The following is a 15,061-nucleotide window of genomic DNA, read 5'->3' on the forward strand; positions in this document are numbered from 1 at the left end:
AATTGCTTAAGCTACAAAATACCTTAAAATTATTTTGAGAATTCATATCTGCCTAAACAACATATTTAAAGTAGTCATAGGAATGAGCAATGAGACTGAAAGCATTTCAACAGAGAAGAATGCACATTCACACTGAAAATATCTTGGGCAAAGTTCTTGTATTTTGAAAAGTACGAACTAATTTGCAGGAAATGTCATTAAAGTGATAATTTACGGGTCATTAATCAGCATTAAGGCAAACGTTGGTGAGGAATATTTTAATTATGAGAAAAAGCAAAGCAATAAAAAAGAAAGGGGGGAAATACCACTACTGTTTCCAGCACAGAATTCCACGAAGTTTGACAGACTGATCATCACCAAATTCACAAAGTGGCTAGAGAGGCTAAATTCAATGAGAAATATATTTTTCCCCCTGATATGACATAGTCGAATGTCTATGATCTCACAAAAAAATTTAATCTTTAATGGTAAAAATCAAGTGCTTATAAATGGTACTATTATAAAAATTAAAAAAATTGATTGAATTGTATACTTTTAGCCATGATTCAAAATTGCCTCAAAGCAAATACTAAACATAAAAAGCATTCATTTCAAAATTGGTTTTACTTGCCTCAAGGGATGCTTTGTGAAAACAGGGACAATATTATCCACATTTCCCTACTGCAATGGTATTTCTTTAACAGTTTGAATCAGTCAATACACATTGCTCAAATAAAATGACCATGACCATCACCTCGTATGCAAATTCACATACAAACAAAATTGGTTAAATTGCATTATTAGCCACATTTCCCACTGAAGTGTACAAACCTGAGAGACTCCTAATTTTTTTTAGTGACAGGGTTAGAATTAAGAAGCACACTGTCATACCCTTTTTACACACGCTAAAATTTCCTTAACTCCGTACTATAGGTGGGGCTAAATTGCCATTTAGCCCCACCTATAGTACGGGGTTAAGCTTAGCCCACTTTCTTTTTACACAGCATTTTTGCAAAGTGGGCTAACCCCACCTTTAGTACGGGATTATTTGGCCCTGCAAAAAAGCAGGGTTATCCCAGCAATTGCGGTGCTAAGAGCGATAGTACGGGGTTAAGATCGCTAGTGTAAAACGAAAGTGGGCTAAGCTTAACCCCGTACTATAGGTGGGGCTAAATGGCAATTTGGCCCCACCTATAGTACGGGGTTAAGGAAATTGTAGCGTGTGTAAAAAGTGTACGAGTGAAGTACTTGTACTACGAATGATCGACAAAAACCACTAGTCCGGGGTTAGCGAGTTTCGTGTGTGAAAAGCAAGCATTCCTTATCCGGGGGTTAGCAATAACAATTTGGCATGTGTGAAAAGTAAAAAAATAGTACGGGGTTAAAGATAGTACGGGCATGACGGGGTTAGCGATAGTCCGGGGTTAAGAAAATCCTGTGTAAAAAGGGTATCAGTTAAGCTTAATGCAATGTTTGCACAATCTATGCTAAATGAATTAAGACTAACCTTGTATCTCTGTTCCAATAATGATAAGAAATAAAAAGAAAAATTGGGGAAACAAGAAAATATAAAGTTAGTTAAAAAAAATTTAAGTAATGATATGTATTAGGAAGAAATGAAACAGGTTGCTTTTCAAGCGATTTTTTGTTATACATATATTGGACGAAATGCGTAATAAAGACCTTTTAAATGGAGATTCTGCAAAATTTCATTGGAAGATTTTAATTTCACAACAGTCATAAATAGCGAGTGTCATATAGCAATGGTCGTGCAGCAGTACAAGCTCCCAACTCTGACCGGCTAGCATGTTCTCTATATGAACCTGAAATTGTTCCATCTCAAGATTTGGATCAGCCCCTCTTTGGGATTAATCATGAGGTTCAAGAAACCCCTGTGTCCATCAGCCAAAGTAGGGGAATTCTAGTAAGAGCATAAGATGTGACATGGGGGTATGGAGTAGGTGTAATGTATGCTCCACATTTGAGTAGCATGTTGTGTATATGAATAAATTATCCCAAGCCAGTTCCAGTGTGTCTCCACATAGGCCTAATAGTTTGCAAAATTCTTGCTTTCTCCACAAAAAAATCCAAAGTTGACTTAATAATGAAATATCAAAATTAAGCCAATTAAATATCCTGCAAGATGCATTTCTAGTTCGGATTGGGAGAGCTTGCCATTGAACACACAGGCTGATGCAGAAGAGTCTATTGATGCATGCCTGGGGTAAGGATTCCTTATTTGGAACCATAGCCTACTGTATACTGTAACAAAAGCGACATCTCTTAGGTAATAATAATAAGGGATATCATAAAAGCATTTATGACCTTCTAGATAGCTGTTAGATTATACTGTATACTAATCATGGTCGAGATAGGTTCCATCACCTAAGGAATGAATTTAAAGACACCTTAAGTTTCCATGCATGTTAATGACCACTCCTTATGCGGGCAACTCTCAGTGATATCACTGTGATATCCCTTTTATATTTAGTTGAGCACGGGAGTAAATCCTTTTTGGTAGTGAAGAAGCTGATATGAATATTATCTGTAACTAGAGACTCATGTATACATCATGGAAAGATGCTGTGTTTAAAAAAACATTTTGATCAATGATTGGGGGTTGAGATCTATAATTTTTTCAGGCTAAATCAGCATTCAACATGCTTATAGTGGCAGCAGCTATGTACAGGAAATACAGATAACATGCAGATTTTGAACAGATCCTAGTAAGGGGTCTAGGTTTGGGTCTATTGGCCTGGATCGATTCCACATTTGATAAATACAGAAGAGGTAGCAGAAAGGTACTCAGAAGGTGGTTTCAAACCGCCTCGATCACAAGAATCCCCGTTAAATTGCAAGAACTTTTTTTAAGCTAAAAAATACCCATTAATCATTCCTGCATTCACACCGCCCTGAAACATACCCTTTCGGGATAAGTTCCCGAAGTTACGAGCATGCGCAGTATGGTCTGATAAGCAGGCAAGGCACGAGATTCAAAATCACTAGCCCAGCAGCCACCCACGCTGACGCGTCCAACGACACGCTGGGCTAAAAGTTCCCGTAAATTGCTTTCACATTGCCAAAATACCTGGTATTTTCTGATCGGGGTAAATTTCCCAATCAGAGAAGACCTGGAACTGACGAACTTCCAGGCGGTCTGAAACCACCTAGACATCAATTAGTTTATGTGTAGAATGTAACATTGTCATGATATTCCGATGTGATGCTGAATACAATTGTTTTAGGTTCAGATCTGTAAAGGTCTGGAATGAATGGACCGAATTCAGAAAAGGTGGTTTTTAAAACCATCGGTTGATGAACCCATGGTTTACGCAGATTTCCTGAATAAATTACCCTTATTTACTGCGTAAATGCTGATGCCCACGTTTGTAACAGTGCACCAAATTGACGCCTGTTGCCATGGTTAAGTACGCTATTCTATTCATGGGTCCATGGGTCCACTGTTTGAAGAGTGGACTCACTAATTTTAAACGGTGGACTCATGAATAAAATAGTGTGGATTACCATGGCAACAGGCATCAATTTGGTGCAATGTGAGAAAAGCGCACATCAGATTTGGACATTTTTTAATATACGCAGTAAATAATCATAATTCATAAAGGAAATCTGCATAAACAATGGGTTCAACCAAAGGTTTTAAAAACCACTTTTGTGAATTCGGGCCCATCAGTCTACAAGCTCCCTGGAGTGAGTATGAAAGAGGCAACAGATTCATGAATTTCAATTCTGTATCCATTACCACAACCCTGACCATTAACAAGAAAGAGAATCCTATCTCATTATGGAAATAATGAAGATGTATCTTTCTTGGTGTGTTCCCAGGAGAAATGAGGGTCATGCTTTTGCATCACACTGGTGATATGAATTTAATTTCTAAAGGCCTTTATCGAAGTCTATATCTCAAGTGAGATGGAAGAAGGACACATGAGACGGAAAAAAATTGAGAAAATAATGAAAAAATTCTGATGAGTGAATGTGTGAGAGAGAATAACACTGAATAAGACATATCAAGAAAGGGATATAGATAAAGACAAGCATTTTACTAGGAGACAGTATAATTATGGGAGAGAGACTGAGAAAATAGGAGAGGGAAGAAAGATGCTCAACAAGTGGGAGTAAGAGCACAGTAAAGAAAGCTAGAGAGAGAAAAAAAGAGAGAGCCAGTGAGAGTGAGAAAGTTAGAGGATGAGAGAGCAAGGGAAACAACCCTTAAATAATGCGTTCTTATTTTCTCCTCTTCAAGACACCCGCAGCAGTGTAAGGTATTAACAGAATTCATTTTCTAATCCGCACTGCGAGGACAATCACCTTCTCCCTAATGGAGCAGAAATTGGAGAAAATGGATGGTTGAGTTATAATTCCTTTTCATGAGGCACAAAATCGCAGATGGGGGGGGTATGGAGACGAAAATTGAGCAGCTCTTCTATTCGCACTGGAGGCACAGAGTCTCCTTGCAACATATGTGGTTTTGAAGTTCAACCTAGTTTGGTTAAGAGTTCTGGGCTCTGATACTTGATACTGTTACAATTTTGCCTTCGCTTCCTCCCCATTTCCAATTTCATTATCTCTCCTTCTCTTTCTCTTTTATTTCAACCTTTGACCGAGATCTCCTCAGAAGCAATTTACTGGACAAGAATCTCATTTAGATTTTGGAGGTGAAAGTGACAGAAGTAATTTTATGAATTGAAGTCACCCATTCTCTCCTCCATCCGCCTCCCTTCCCCTCATCCGCTTGTTTGTTTTAGCGGACGTGTAACGTTCCCAAGAGAATCACAATAATTACATGGGTTTTTAAAATGAGATGATGGTGTGCGGGAGACGACTTTTTCCAATTATCAGTCTTTTGATTAGTCATGTGTTTTAATCCATGGATCGTGTCATTTCTCACATTTAGAGTCATCAGGAAACCAAATTAGATTTCAAAGACTGTTGATCATTGTAAGGCAGTGAGGATTTTAATCATCCCCTATATATTTTTTTTTAACTTGAAATCATACGCTCTCCATAATTTACTTTCAATAGTAAGAACATAGAACAAGCTTAGGAGACAGCTATTTTTGAACAATAGTAAACTTCTACTTGATAATGATAAGGCAAGTTGTTGTTCTTTCAACATTTGGGCTGGGCAAAAGCTTCTCAGTTGTAAAAATATGGTCTGGCTTACTGCACTTGGCACACACAAGCTTAAGCAAACTTTCTGACCAGGGCGTACCAAGGTGTACAGGGACATGAATCTTCTCTTGTGCATCTTTGAGCAATATACATATTGCCAACAGACTATATTCTATGCAGACATAAAGAGTTTGTGTCCACACTGATTCAGGACTGATTGAATCCTATCTACAAGGTAATAAAGATAAGCCTGGCTCACACCTATGCGTTTAAGCTGCACATAGCTGCATTTGCACGAACAAGCAAAACGCAGCGTAATGCAGCATACTACGCTGAAAATATTTTGTTGCAAGCAGTAAAGCAAGGTGATGCAAGGGAAAGCAAGGTAACTCAAGGTTAATCGAACACAAACATTACATTAATGCTTGCGTAAGCTGCTTGCTGTTGCTTGTTTTTGCCAAGTCCTTGCTCGCATTTGGCCATCTGAATTTTGGTTGCGTTTAGTTGCAGATGTTTGACAAAAATAATATAAAACTACCGAAGAAGTAGTTAGTCTGCATACTGATCTCGTATTACATGTAGCTCCTTTCATTGCAATCCGCAGCTGAACACCCAAAACATAAAGGTGTAAGCAAGGCTTTAGATACGAATAGAGTATGTCTAAGCCCAGTGCACACTATGCAATCCAATGCGACGCAATTTTCTAATAAATCACATTTCACTTTAAATGTGAAATAAACTCATTTTAGTTGAAGTTCAACATTGTGTTAGGAATAATAAAATCATAATTTTGCTTTGCGACAAGTCATGTGGTCAGAGCAAAGTCAAATTCGGTTTCACGTCACAGCGGATGATGATGTCATTGCGATTTGCAATTGAATTCGCTTTTATTCCTACAAAGACGCTCGAACCAGACTGAATTTCAACTTCAGTAGTCCTTAACACTATTCTGAACTCGGATCACTAAGATTTTATAGGCGAGAATGTTCATCTCAAATGTTTTTACAATTTCTTTGAAATTTGGATCGTCGAATATCGCAAAGTGTGCGCCGGGCTCTAAGCATCATATGAATAACCAGATTGATAATATCACCATTATTGTTAGAATGATGAATATTTGATACTTACTGGGTCTGGGGTGAGTTGGGGAGGCGGTTGTATCCTAGCCCAAGCCTCCTCCACTTTGTTGACTATTTCCATCAATTTATGAGCATCTTGACCCGTTATTAGCACAATAGGACGATCCAATGCTGCCGACTTCTCAGCTTCCAACTAAAAAAAATACAAAGCACAAAACAGAAATAATAATAATTACCATGGTAATTACAGCTTTAAAGTTTTTTTTGTGCTGCAGCAAAAATTAAACAGTTGAGAGAAAAATGCTCACTTATTTAATAATTTGCAAATGCTGGCCACCAAAGACCAGCATAAACATTCACTTTTGTTATCGTCATTGTTTTCAAGATGTATCCCAAGAGGCAAAATGAATTAGTTCTTTATATATATACACACAGCAATATATAATGAACTATACTGCTGAATGTCTATAATTCCATAACAAATTTCAATTTCTGTAATGGGCTTACTCAATTCCCTAGTTATTGTAGTATCATGACCTATAACAAATGAATTCAATACCTTAATACAAAACCTCTCTAAAAAAATTCACAAAGCAAATGTTAAGCTTCAAATGTGAATATCTTAAAATATGTTTTTGACTCTCTAAACAAGGTTCTCGAAAACAATGGTGATATAGACCCTTGATATTCACATAGTGAAAGATAAGGGTCATCTTCAGAAAAAAAATCTACAGAGAGGGGGAGAGAGAGAAAGAAGAGGGGGAGGGAGCACATTCAACATTGTTTCTACTGCAATGTGCAATGATGATGCTACATGTACGTACTGTGCAATGATTAACCTCACTGCATCTGACAAGTTTCTTTATTTGATTCTCAAAATGTCTGCAAATGTAAGGTTTGATTCTAAAACATTCATCAATTATATCACTTGTCATGCATTTCAGGGAGCTGCATTCCAGTAATTAAGTAAATGAATGAATGCAGCTTCAAATTCCTCTAGCTTTTGAGAAGCTACTCATCATGAAGCATCCCCTCAAAATTAATTCACCAAGCAAATAGTAATAAAGCAAATACGACAGGGTAAGAGGGGAATCAGAAACGATTTGTCTCCTTCGACTGAAGCAACGAGCGAGTGGAAGCAATGAGCAAACATGCTCGGAGTCTACCACAGCCGATAAATACAAGCCTCCGTGTCCACTTGATGCAAAACATTACCCCTCCGGCCTGTGCGCCGCCTGCCAATCAACATGTCTACATCAGGGGTAGATCGATACCCCTCCTGACTCATCCCCCATTGGGTCAACCCTCTCTCTCACCATGGCTCTTGGAAGATCTTATCGCCATGGAAACCAATCCTTCTTCCCTCCATCGCATCCCAGTGACAGGAGAAAATCGTTGGGCTTAAAAAAATGCCCCCAAGCTCCTCTAATGATTTTGCTTCAAGGGAATTTGGGAATATTTGTGTGAAGAACGAGGCTTTGATAAGAAAAATCTGTTTCTAGCCTAAGATGAAAAACATCCTACAAGTGTTGATGGATGTAACAGAATGTCTTCTATTGATTTGTTGTATTGATTTCTATCCAAGCTCCTCTCTGCATACCTCTATGAAGCATAACATATTTTCTAAAGTTAAAAATTGATTATCTCTTGTCTCCCAATATTCTTTTTCTCAACTACTTACCTTTCTCTTAAATTTGACCTATACTTTTTAAATCAATAGAATCACCTTCTAAAACTTCTTACCTCTTTCTACTTTTAAAAATTCTTTTTTTTTGCTCTAATTTCATCAAATTTGTGTACCCTCCTTCAAAACTGCATTTACTGAATTTGATAACAGAATCAGCTTTTTAGTTTTTTTTCCAACGAAAGATTTTCACATGGATATGGGATGACCGTTATCGTTATGAAGGATGTTTTCTTGTCTACTATCCATCACATATCATCCCATTTTTTCTTCATTTCTCTTCCTAAGCTTTCCTGCTACTTTCACTTTCCTTCCCCGTCTTATTTTCAAATCAATCCCAGGCTTCCTAGCCTAGCCGAACCTGAACACACACCCACGAATCTCCTGATCTTTGTTGCCAGTTTGCCATGAGCAAGATGGGGCAACCTCTCAAGACTCGTCAATGCTTAATGCCCATGCTGATTATACGCAACCTGTCAATCAATTGGTTCAATTTATCACTACCCCCCCCCCTCTCCCACAATTCCCAATCACCAGAAAATGACTAATGACAATGGGTGAAATGAAAGCTTAAAGCTGCAGCACAAACTGTATTGTGTGCAATGCTTTGTCCCAGAGAAGAAGAAAAAATGCCAATGTTACATTACATACATCTAAGGTAGATATCAACATGTAATAATTAACAATATCATTAAAGGTCAAGTCCACCTCAGAAAAATGTTGATTTGAATCAATAGAGAAAAATCAGACAAGCACAATGCTGAAGATTTCATCAAAATCGGATGTAAAATAAGAAAGTTATGATATTTCAAAGTTTCGCTTATTTTCAACAAAATAGTTATATGAACGAGCCAGTTACATCCAAATGAGAGAGTCGATGATGTCACTCACTCACTATTTCTTTTGTTTTTTATTGTTTGAATTATACAATATTTCAATTTTTACGAATTTGATGATTAGGACCTCCTTGCCTGACGCACAAAATGTTAAAATAATGGAATTCCATGTGTTCAGGGAGGAATGAAACTTCATTTCACATGACAATGACGAGAAAATCAAAATATTTCATATTTCAAACAATAAAAAACAAAAGAAATAGTGAGTGAGTGACATCATCAACTCTCTCATTTGGATGTAACTGGCTCGTTCATATAACTGTTTTGTTAAAAATAAGCGAAACTTTAAAATGTAAAAACTTTCTTATTTTATACCCGATTTTGATGAAATTTTGAGTGATATGCTTGTTGAATTTTTCTCTTTTTATTCAAATCAAGTTTTTGTTGGGGTGGACTTGTCCTTTAAAAAAATTTTTTTTTTTAAATTTAAGGACAGATTAATTTGTCAAATGATCATTCAGTATCAATTGCTATTCACCTATAAATGGAGTTTAACACTTCAGAGCCGTGTAAAGAGACTGTCACACCCCGGAAGTTTTAGCCAGCATATGCCAACGCATGTATGGCAAGATGTTTGATCATGTATTCCTATTTCTTAAATGGATAACAAAAATTGAATTCTTGAAATCATGATATATTATTACAAGTTATGGTGAAGTGGCTGTCTATAACATAAGTTTACATTCAGTGGCTAAAACACCAGGGAGTGAAACATAAAGAGATGTAATAAAAAATTATGAATGGTTTTAAAATTCTTGAGCAATATCAGCTATGCTAGAAAGTTAGTGATTGCAGGCAGGGTTGCAACACCCAAGTGAATTACTACCAACTTTAAACCTATAGCAGATTTCCACACATTCCAGCTCGTTTCATTTTTTATTTACTGGCTCAGGAAGAAAATAAAAAAGAAATAAGTAGGTGTATCAGGTATAGTTAATGTTATCAATCTACTGAAGATGTTGACATGTTAATTTATACACTTTTTTATCAGCTGAGGAAAAGCCGATGAAAGAGACACCTAATACCCTCCCACATGCAGCTATCATATCACATCTTCTTTATTCCTAACCACAGTGATATTTTCAGAACAAAACATTTAAAAATACTCCATACTCCATCTTCTCCCCCATCTTATTCAACATGAACAGCAACAGCATCAAGAAAAACAAGCGGGAAGATGGATCACACTCTTCCGATGTGATGACATCTCGTATCACACTGGAAGTCAAGACTTTTAAGTCATTACCGCCAAGGAAAGAAACTCTAAACAAGACGTGATGGGGAAGGGAAGTCAAAGGAAGAGTGGTTGGGTTTTTTTTATGGAAAGGTTTTTTTTTTACAATACATACAGGTTTCACTTTCTTTGTGGAAAGCTACATCTGCACTGACAACTGGCGAGAGTTTATTATTCTCCGCTTGACCTTTTGGGATGAAGATCTGTAGTCCAGTGATTGAGAGTGGGGGACATTGGAGGAAGGCCGGTGGACACGGGCTTATCCCTGGCGTCTTCTAATCTCCTATCCATTGGGATTTCTCGAGACCTTTGAAACAGCATGCAAAAACACAAAATCTGTTCATCTGTATACCGATGTTGGTTGCACGGGATTGTTCCAGTTTCCTAATATACTTCTTTCTTTGGAATTGCATCTCATAAATGAAAGAAGAGATTTCATCAATTTTACCATTGCTTGAAGGGTTAGTATGGAGTAAAGCAGCTCTCATATCACTACCTCTCTGTGATCCCCTTCTTCTGCTTCCAGATCCCTTAATCTCATCTCACCCCCCCCCCCCCCTCATCTGCAATGCTCTTTCTCTTCTCTCTTTTCTTAGTCTCCTCTATTCCTCTCTCAATCTTTCATAAACATGATAATGCTTTCCATGGAAACCACTTCTGTTACGAAACTGCTGCACCAGCGGGCCCTACATTATATAAGAAAATACCTGTTCCTTATCAATTACACACCCATTGTCAGGTTTCTCATCCAAAGTTTGTCCCTGAAACCCTTGATCAAGATGGGAAGGGGTAGAGTTCTCTATAACCATTTAAGTTAGAAGATGGGAGGAGATTTATCCCTGCTCAGTGACTGATGTGAGCACAAGAGATTTTCTATTTCCCTCCATGTATAACGCACACACACACACATATATATATATACACCCTCTTTCTTTCTTCTTCCCCTCTCTTCCTTTCTCCTACTCATCACTGTTTCACAACCTTTCAATTATTTTTCATTATCTACAGTAAACTTTCACTGTCGTCTGAACCCCCCCCCCCATAAAAACTACTACAATGTTGCCTATTAACAAGCTTTTGAAACTGAAGAGAATCAATCCATGATAGAGTAAACTATAAATCCAATTATATCAAACAAAATACAAAAATAGAGAATAGAGAGTCTTGTGATTCTATTCCTAATGTAAAGATATCTAAAAATCAATCAAAATCTATGACGAATATAATGTACCCCGAGTTATGGTTACACTTTGATCAATAGTAATCGATGCTGAGTGTGGTGATTTTAAAGATATCAACATTATGGGGCCTAAGGGGGTAACTACTATACTACATGTATAAAGCCTTGTTGTAAGGGGAAAATGAAGTAAAGATGAATATAATAACAACACAAAGATCTTTGATTCATAGATTACAATAAAGAGGAATAATGTCTCTTCAGAAGTCTAAATATAGCGTAAAACTCATAAAGCTCTAACTTAATTCTTTCAATAAATACGCCTACAATTAAAAAAGGAACATGCAAGTAGAAAACGTACAGATCGTACTGAATGCAATGACTGTACCATTCTACACCATATCAAATTTATTAATAGCATGCATGTAAGTATTATAACACCAAGCATCTTTTATTTGCCAAATATTTTCTTTTCTCTTCAAACACTGATAAGCTTCAAGAATAATTTTGAAACAAAGTCAAAATGTTGACAAACGAAGGATCAATTGCATTGAGATGCTACTCACAACTTTCCTGGTGACAAGGTGGGTGTTCCATGAAGCTGTTTGTAAGTTCATGAAATGGCCCCCTGTTCTACTGGTAAATGACATACAGGGTACCCAAGGTTTTGTTTGTTTATTAAAACTATATTAAAGGACAAGTCCACCCCAACAGAAAGTTTATTTGAATAAAAAAGAGAAAATCCAACAAGCTAAACACTGAGAATTTCATCAAAATCGGATGAAAAATAAGAAAGTTATGACATTTTAAAGTTTCGCTTATTTTCACAAAACAGTTAAATTCACATCCATTTCAGTATGCAAATGAGGAAAGTGATGACATCACTCACTCACTATTTCTTTTGTATTTTATTATTATATGAAATGTGAAACATTCAAATTTTCTCCCTGTTGTCCTGTGAAACAACTTAATTCCTCCCTGAACATGAGGAAATAGCATTGTTTAATTTTGTATGGTTCAATTAACGTGGTCCTAATAAGGTCAAATCTGTAAAAAATGAAATATTGTATAATTCAAACAATAAAAAACAAAAGAAAAAGTGAGTGAGGGACATCATCGACTGTCTAATTTGCCAGAGTTGTGCATCACTGTTTCGTGAAAAATAAGCAAAACTTTAAAATGTCATAACTTTCTTATTTTCCATCCGATTTTGGTGAAATTTTCAGCATGCTTGTTTGATTTTTCTCTATTTATTCAAATAAACATTTTTCTGGGGTGGACTTGACCTTCAAGAGTGAATTTCCTCTAACCTTATTCATATTTCACAAATTACAAATATTAATTTAATTCCACAGTAAATATATGATAGATTGAAATGAAACTTAAGAATCTGATCTGGGACCCACAAAAATGTTCCAGACATGTAAGCAATGCATACATACATGTAAATAACCTCATCATAATAGAACTATGATCCAGATCTGTAGCATGAAAGAAATTGAGTTTCGGTAAATCGAATGCAGTTTGATTTTCAGCCAATCTGGAATCTCCATGAAGTGCTTGTGTTAATCTTTTTTCAGCAAATGCTTTTATTTCAACACTTGTACAACAAGCCTAGAGGATTAGCACTTACCCAAAAGTGATCTTAATGACAATAAGACTAAGATATTTCAAACCGTCTTTTGTGCAAATTAGCAGGCTAGAGCAGAAAATATGCCCAGTGTTCCCTCATCAGATCTCATCTCATCAAATCATCAATAGTGAGGTATTGCTCCAACTTCATTCCGATGAGGATACCCCTAGAGGGGGATGACACTCTTCGCTAAGCAAAGCATCAACAAAATGACTCACTGGACAAAAAGGGAGATATTGTAAAGGATGTTTATTCTTAATCAAATTTGCATTCACGCAACCTTTTGTTTTCACCCAAGATTATTTTAAAAAGACTGTGTTCAAATTCAAGCAATTTTTTATTTGGTTATCTTTAGTTTTATCTTTTATTCTTATCAACGTTAAATTTTCACATTCTAGATGAATTTGATTTGCGAGAAAAATTGTGTGAATGCACCCTTAGCCAGCCTTCTCTGCTAAAACGACAAGAATCAAATCACTGGTTGAACGGGATGAATCATTTCTCACAGTCAACGCCACAATCATTGCTTCATGGCACTATACCATAGCTCCTACCTACAGAGAGCGATCAACTCATCATTTATCAAGTTTACAATGAAATTGAGGCAATGAGCAGAGGGTGAGAGGGAAAAAAGGAAGAGATGGCGAGAGGGAAGGGATATATCTTTATAAAATTTGCCAAGTTGGCCAATTTGAATATAATTAATGAGATGAAGATTAAATTTTGATAATAATGAATACAAATTGATGACAGAAAACATGGCATTGAGCATGATATATAATATGCAAATGCTGCTGCAATGTGTTTTTGCTTTTTTAAGTAAATTATAAATTTGGGGATAAACATATTTTTGATTGATCTAGTCCAAATGACATCTACAAAATTATGGCTCCTACGTGAAGTGAAAGCGAAGATACCACTGGCAGCTCGCGCTATGGAATAAACACGAAGTAGTTCCAGATAATCTAATCTTTCTTAAGATGCATTTAATCTGCCGTAATTTCTTCAGCTTGAACCACAAAAAAGAATCACATATTAAGATCAAAATGCAAACACTAAAACTTTATTACATCAATATATCGCATTTAATAGCACTATTTACTCTCTTTTAAAGCATTAAGCCTACCCACTTCATATTGTAAGCTTGACCCAAGAATTAAACGTCAACATTAGAGTGTATGCAATACTTGTACTAATCAAAATATGTATCCACACTCTGCAGAATCCCCTTTCAAATACATATTTTCAGCGTTTCACTTTGCGTTCCAAAAGACGACCAATTCGCTCATTACAAGCAAAAAAAAAAACGATTGAACACATACGTCGTTTGAGGTCAAAATTAATGAAACACCATGATTAGAGGATAGAAACGTCAATTAAATGCAGCCTAATTGTTCTCACAGGGGACAGAGATCCCTCTATTAATTATCCAATGATTAGAGCACCGATGCTTGATCAGCACATCATGTGCCGGGAGACATTTAGCAACCTTGCTGTCACAATCATTTTTCTAAGCCAGCAGTGAAGTCTTATCCCCACTACCTCGGAATATTCCCTGAGAGGAAGTCTATTCTTTCGTTTTTGTCGGCTGTTCACAAGAGCTCTTTTCAGACATTCACAGGAGAAACCTAAGAGTGTTTCTTGTACTTATTCATTCTGATTTCCCCTAAGCTCTTGTTGAACTTTCAAAAATTAAATTGCTCCTAGGTCTACTTCTTTCTCTCACACTTTCCCTTTTCACAGTTTGTCATTTTGATTTCATTCTAGTCACCCAACAACTAGCCCCCTACTACTCTCTATCTCTCTCCATCACTGTATGCCTCACTCCCTCTTTTTCTCTCAACTTGATTTAACTCTACCTCCATGCACTACTATTTGTCGCCCCTGTTCAATGCCCTTTTCATATCTCAGAAGTAAAAAAAATCCAATATGGAATATCTGTCTCATTTTCTACAAAAATCTAACAAGAGCGTCGCTGGAGCGAGCGCATAATATGCCTGCCTGTGTAACGCGGAAAATGGAGATTTTGGTCAAGCAAGAAAAGTGGAATATGGCGACTTGGTCTCTGACCTTCTGTCCTCAAAATCAATAGGCTTCCTGAGATCCATGCTGGTATCATACACACATTCATTTATTATTGTAAATATGTTCATTTTTATATGCATACTCATTATTGTAAATATGTTCTTGCTTAGAATCTCATACTCCCGATCGAGGGTCGATAGAGTTTAATAAAATCTTATCTT

The 15,061-nt window shown here is 36.6% G+C and overlaps 1 protein-coding gene across 2 annotated transcripts in view; it reads right to left on the reverse strand.

The window, feature by feature from the left end:
• Nucleotides 1–15,061, reverse strand: part of LOC121408788 (E3 ubiquitin-protein ligase ZNRF3-like) — a 55,886-nt gene that overhangs the window by 17,475 nt on the left and 23,350 nt on the right. The window contains exons 3-4 of one of the 2 annotated variants that reach the window (XM_041600421.1): nt 6,241–6,384; nt 1,487–1,495 (exon numbers count right to left, since the gene is read on the reverse strand). In XM_041600421.1, the coding sequence (XP_041456355.1) occupies nt 1,487–1,495; nt 6,241–6,312 (81 nt within the window). In that variant the 5' untranslated portion in view covers nt 6,313–6,384. The remainder of the gene's footprint in view (nt 1–1,486; nt 1,496–6,240; nt 6,385–15,061) is intronic. The other variant, XM_041600422.1, reaches the window with a different exon arrangement.

This window comes from Lytechinus variegatus, chromosome 2 (assembly GCF_018143015.1).
Source record: "Lytechinus variegatus isolate NC3 chromosome 2, Lvar_3.0, whole genome shotgun sequence".
Lineage (NCBI taxonomy): Eukaryota > Metazoa > Echinodermata > Echinoidea > Temnopleuroida > Toxopneustidae > Lytechinus > Lytechinus variegatus.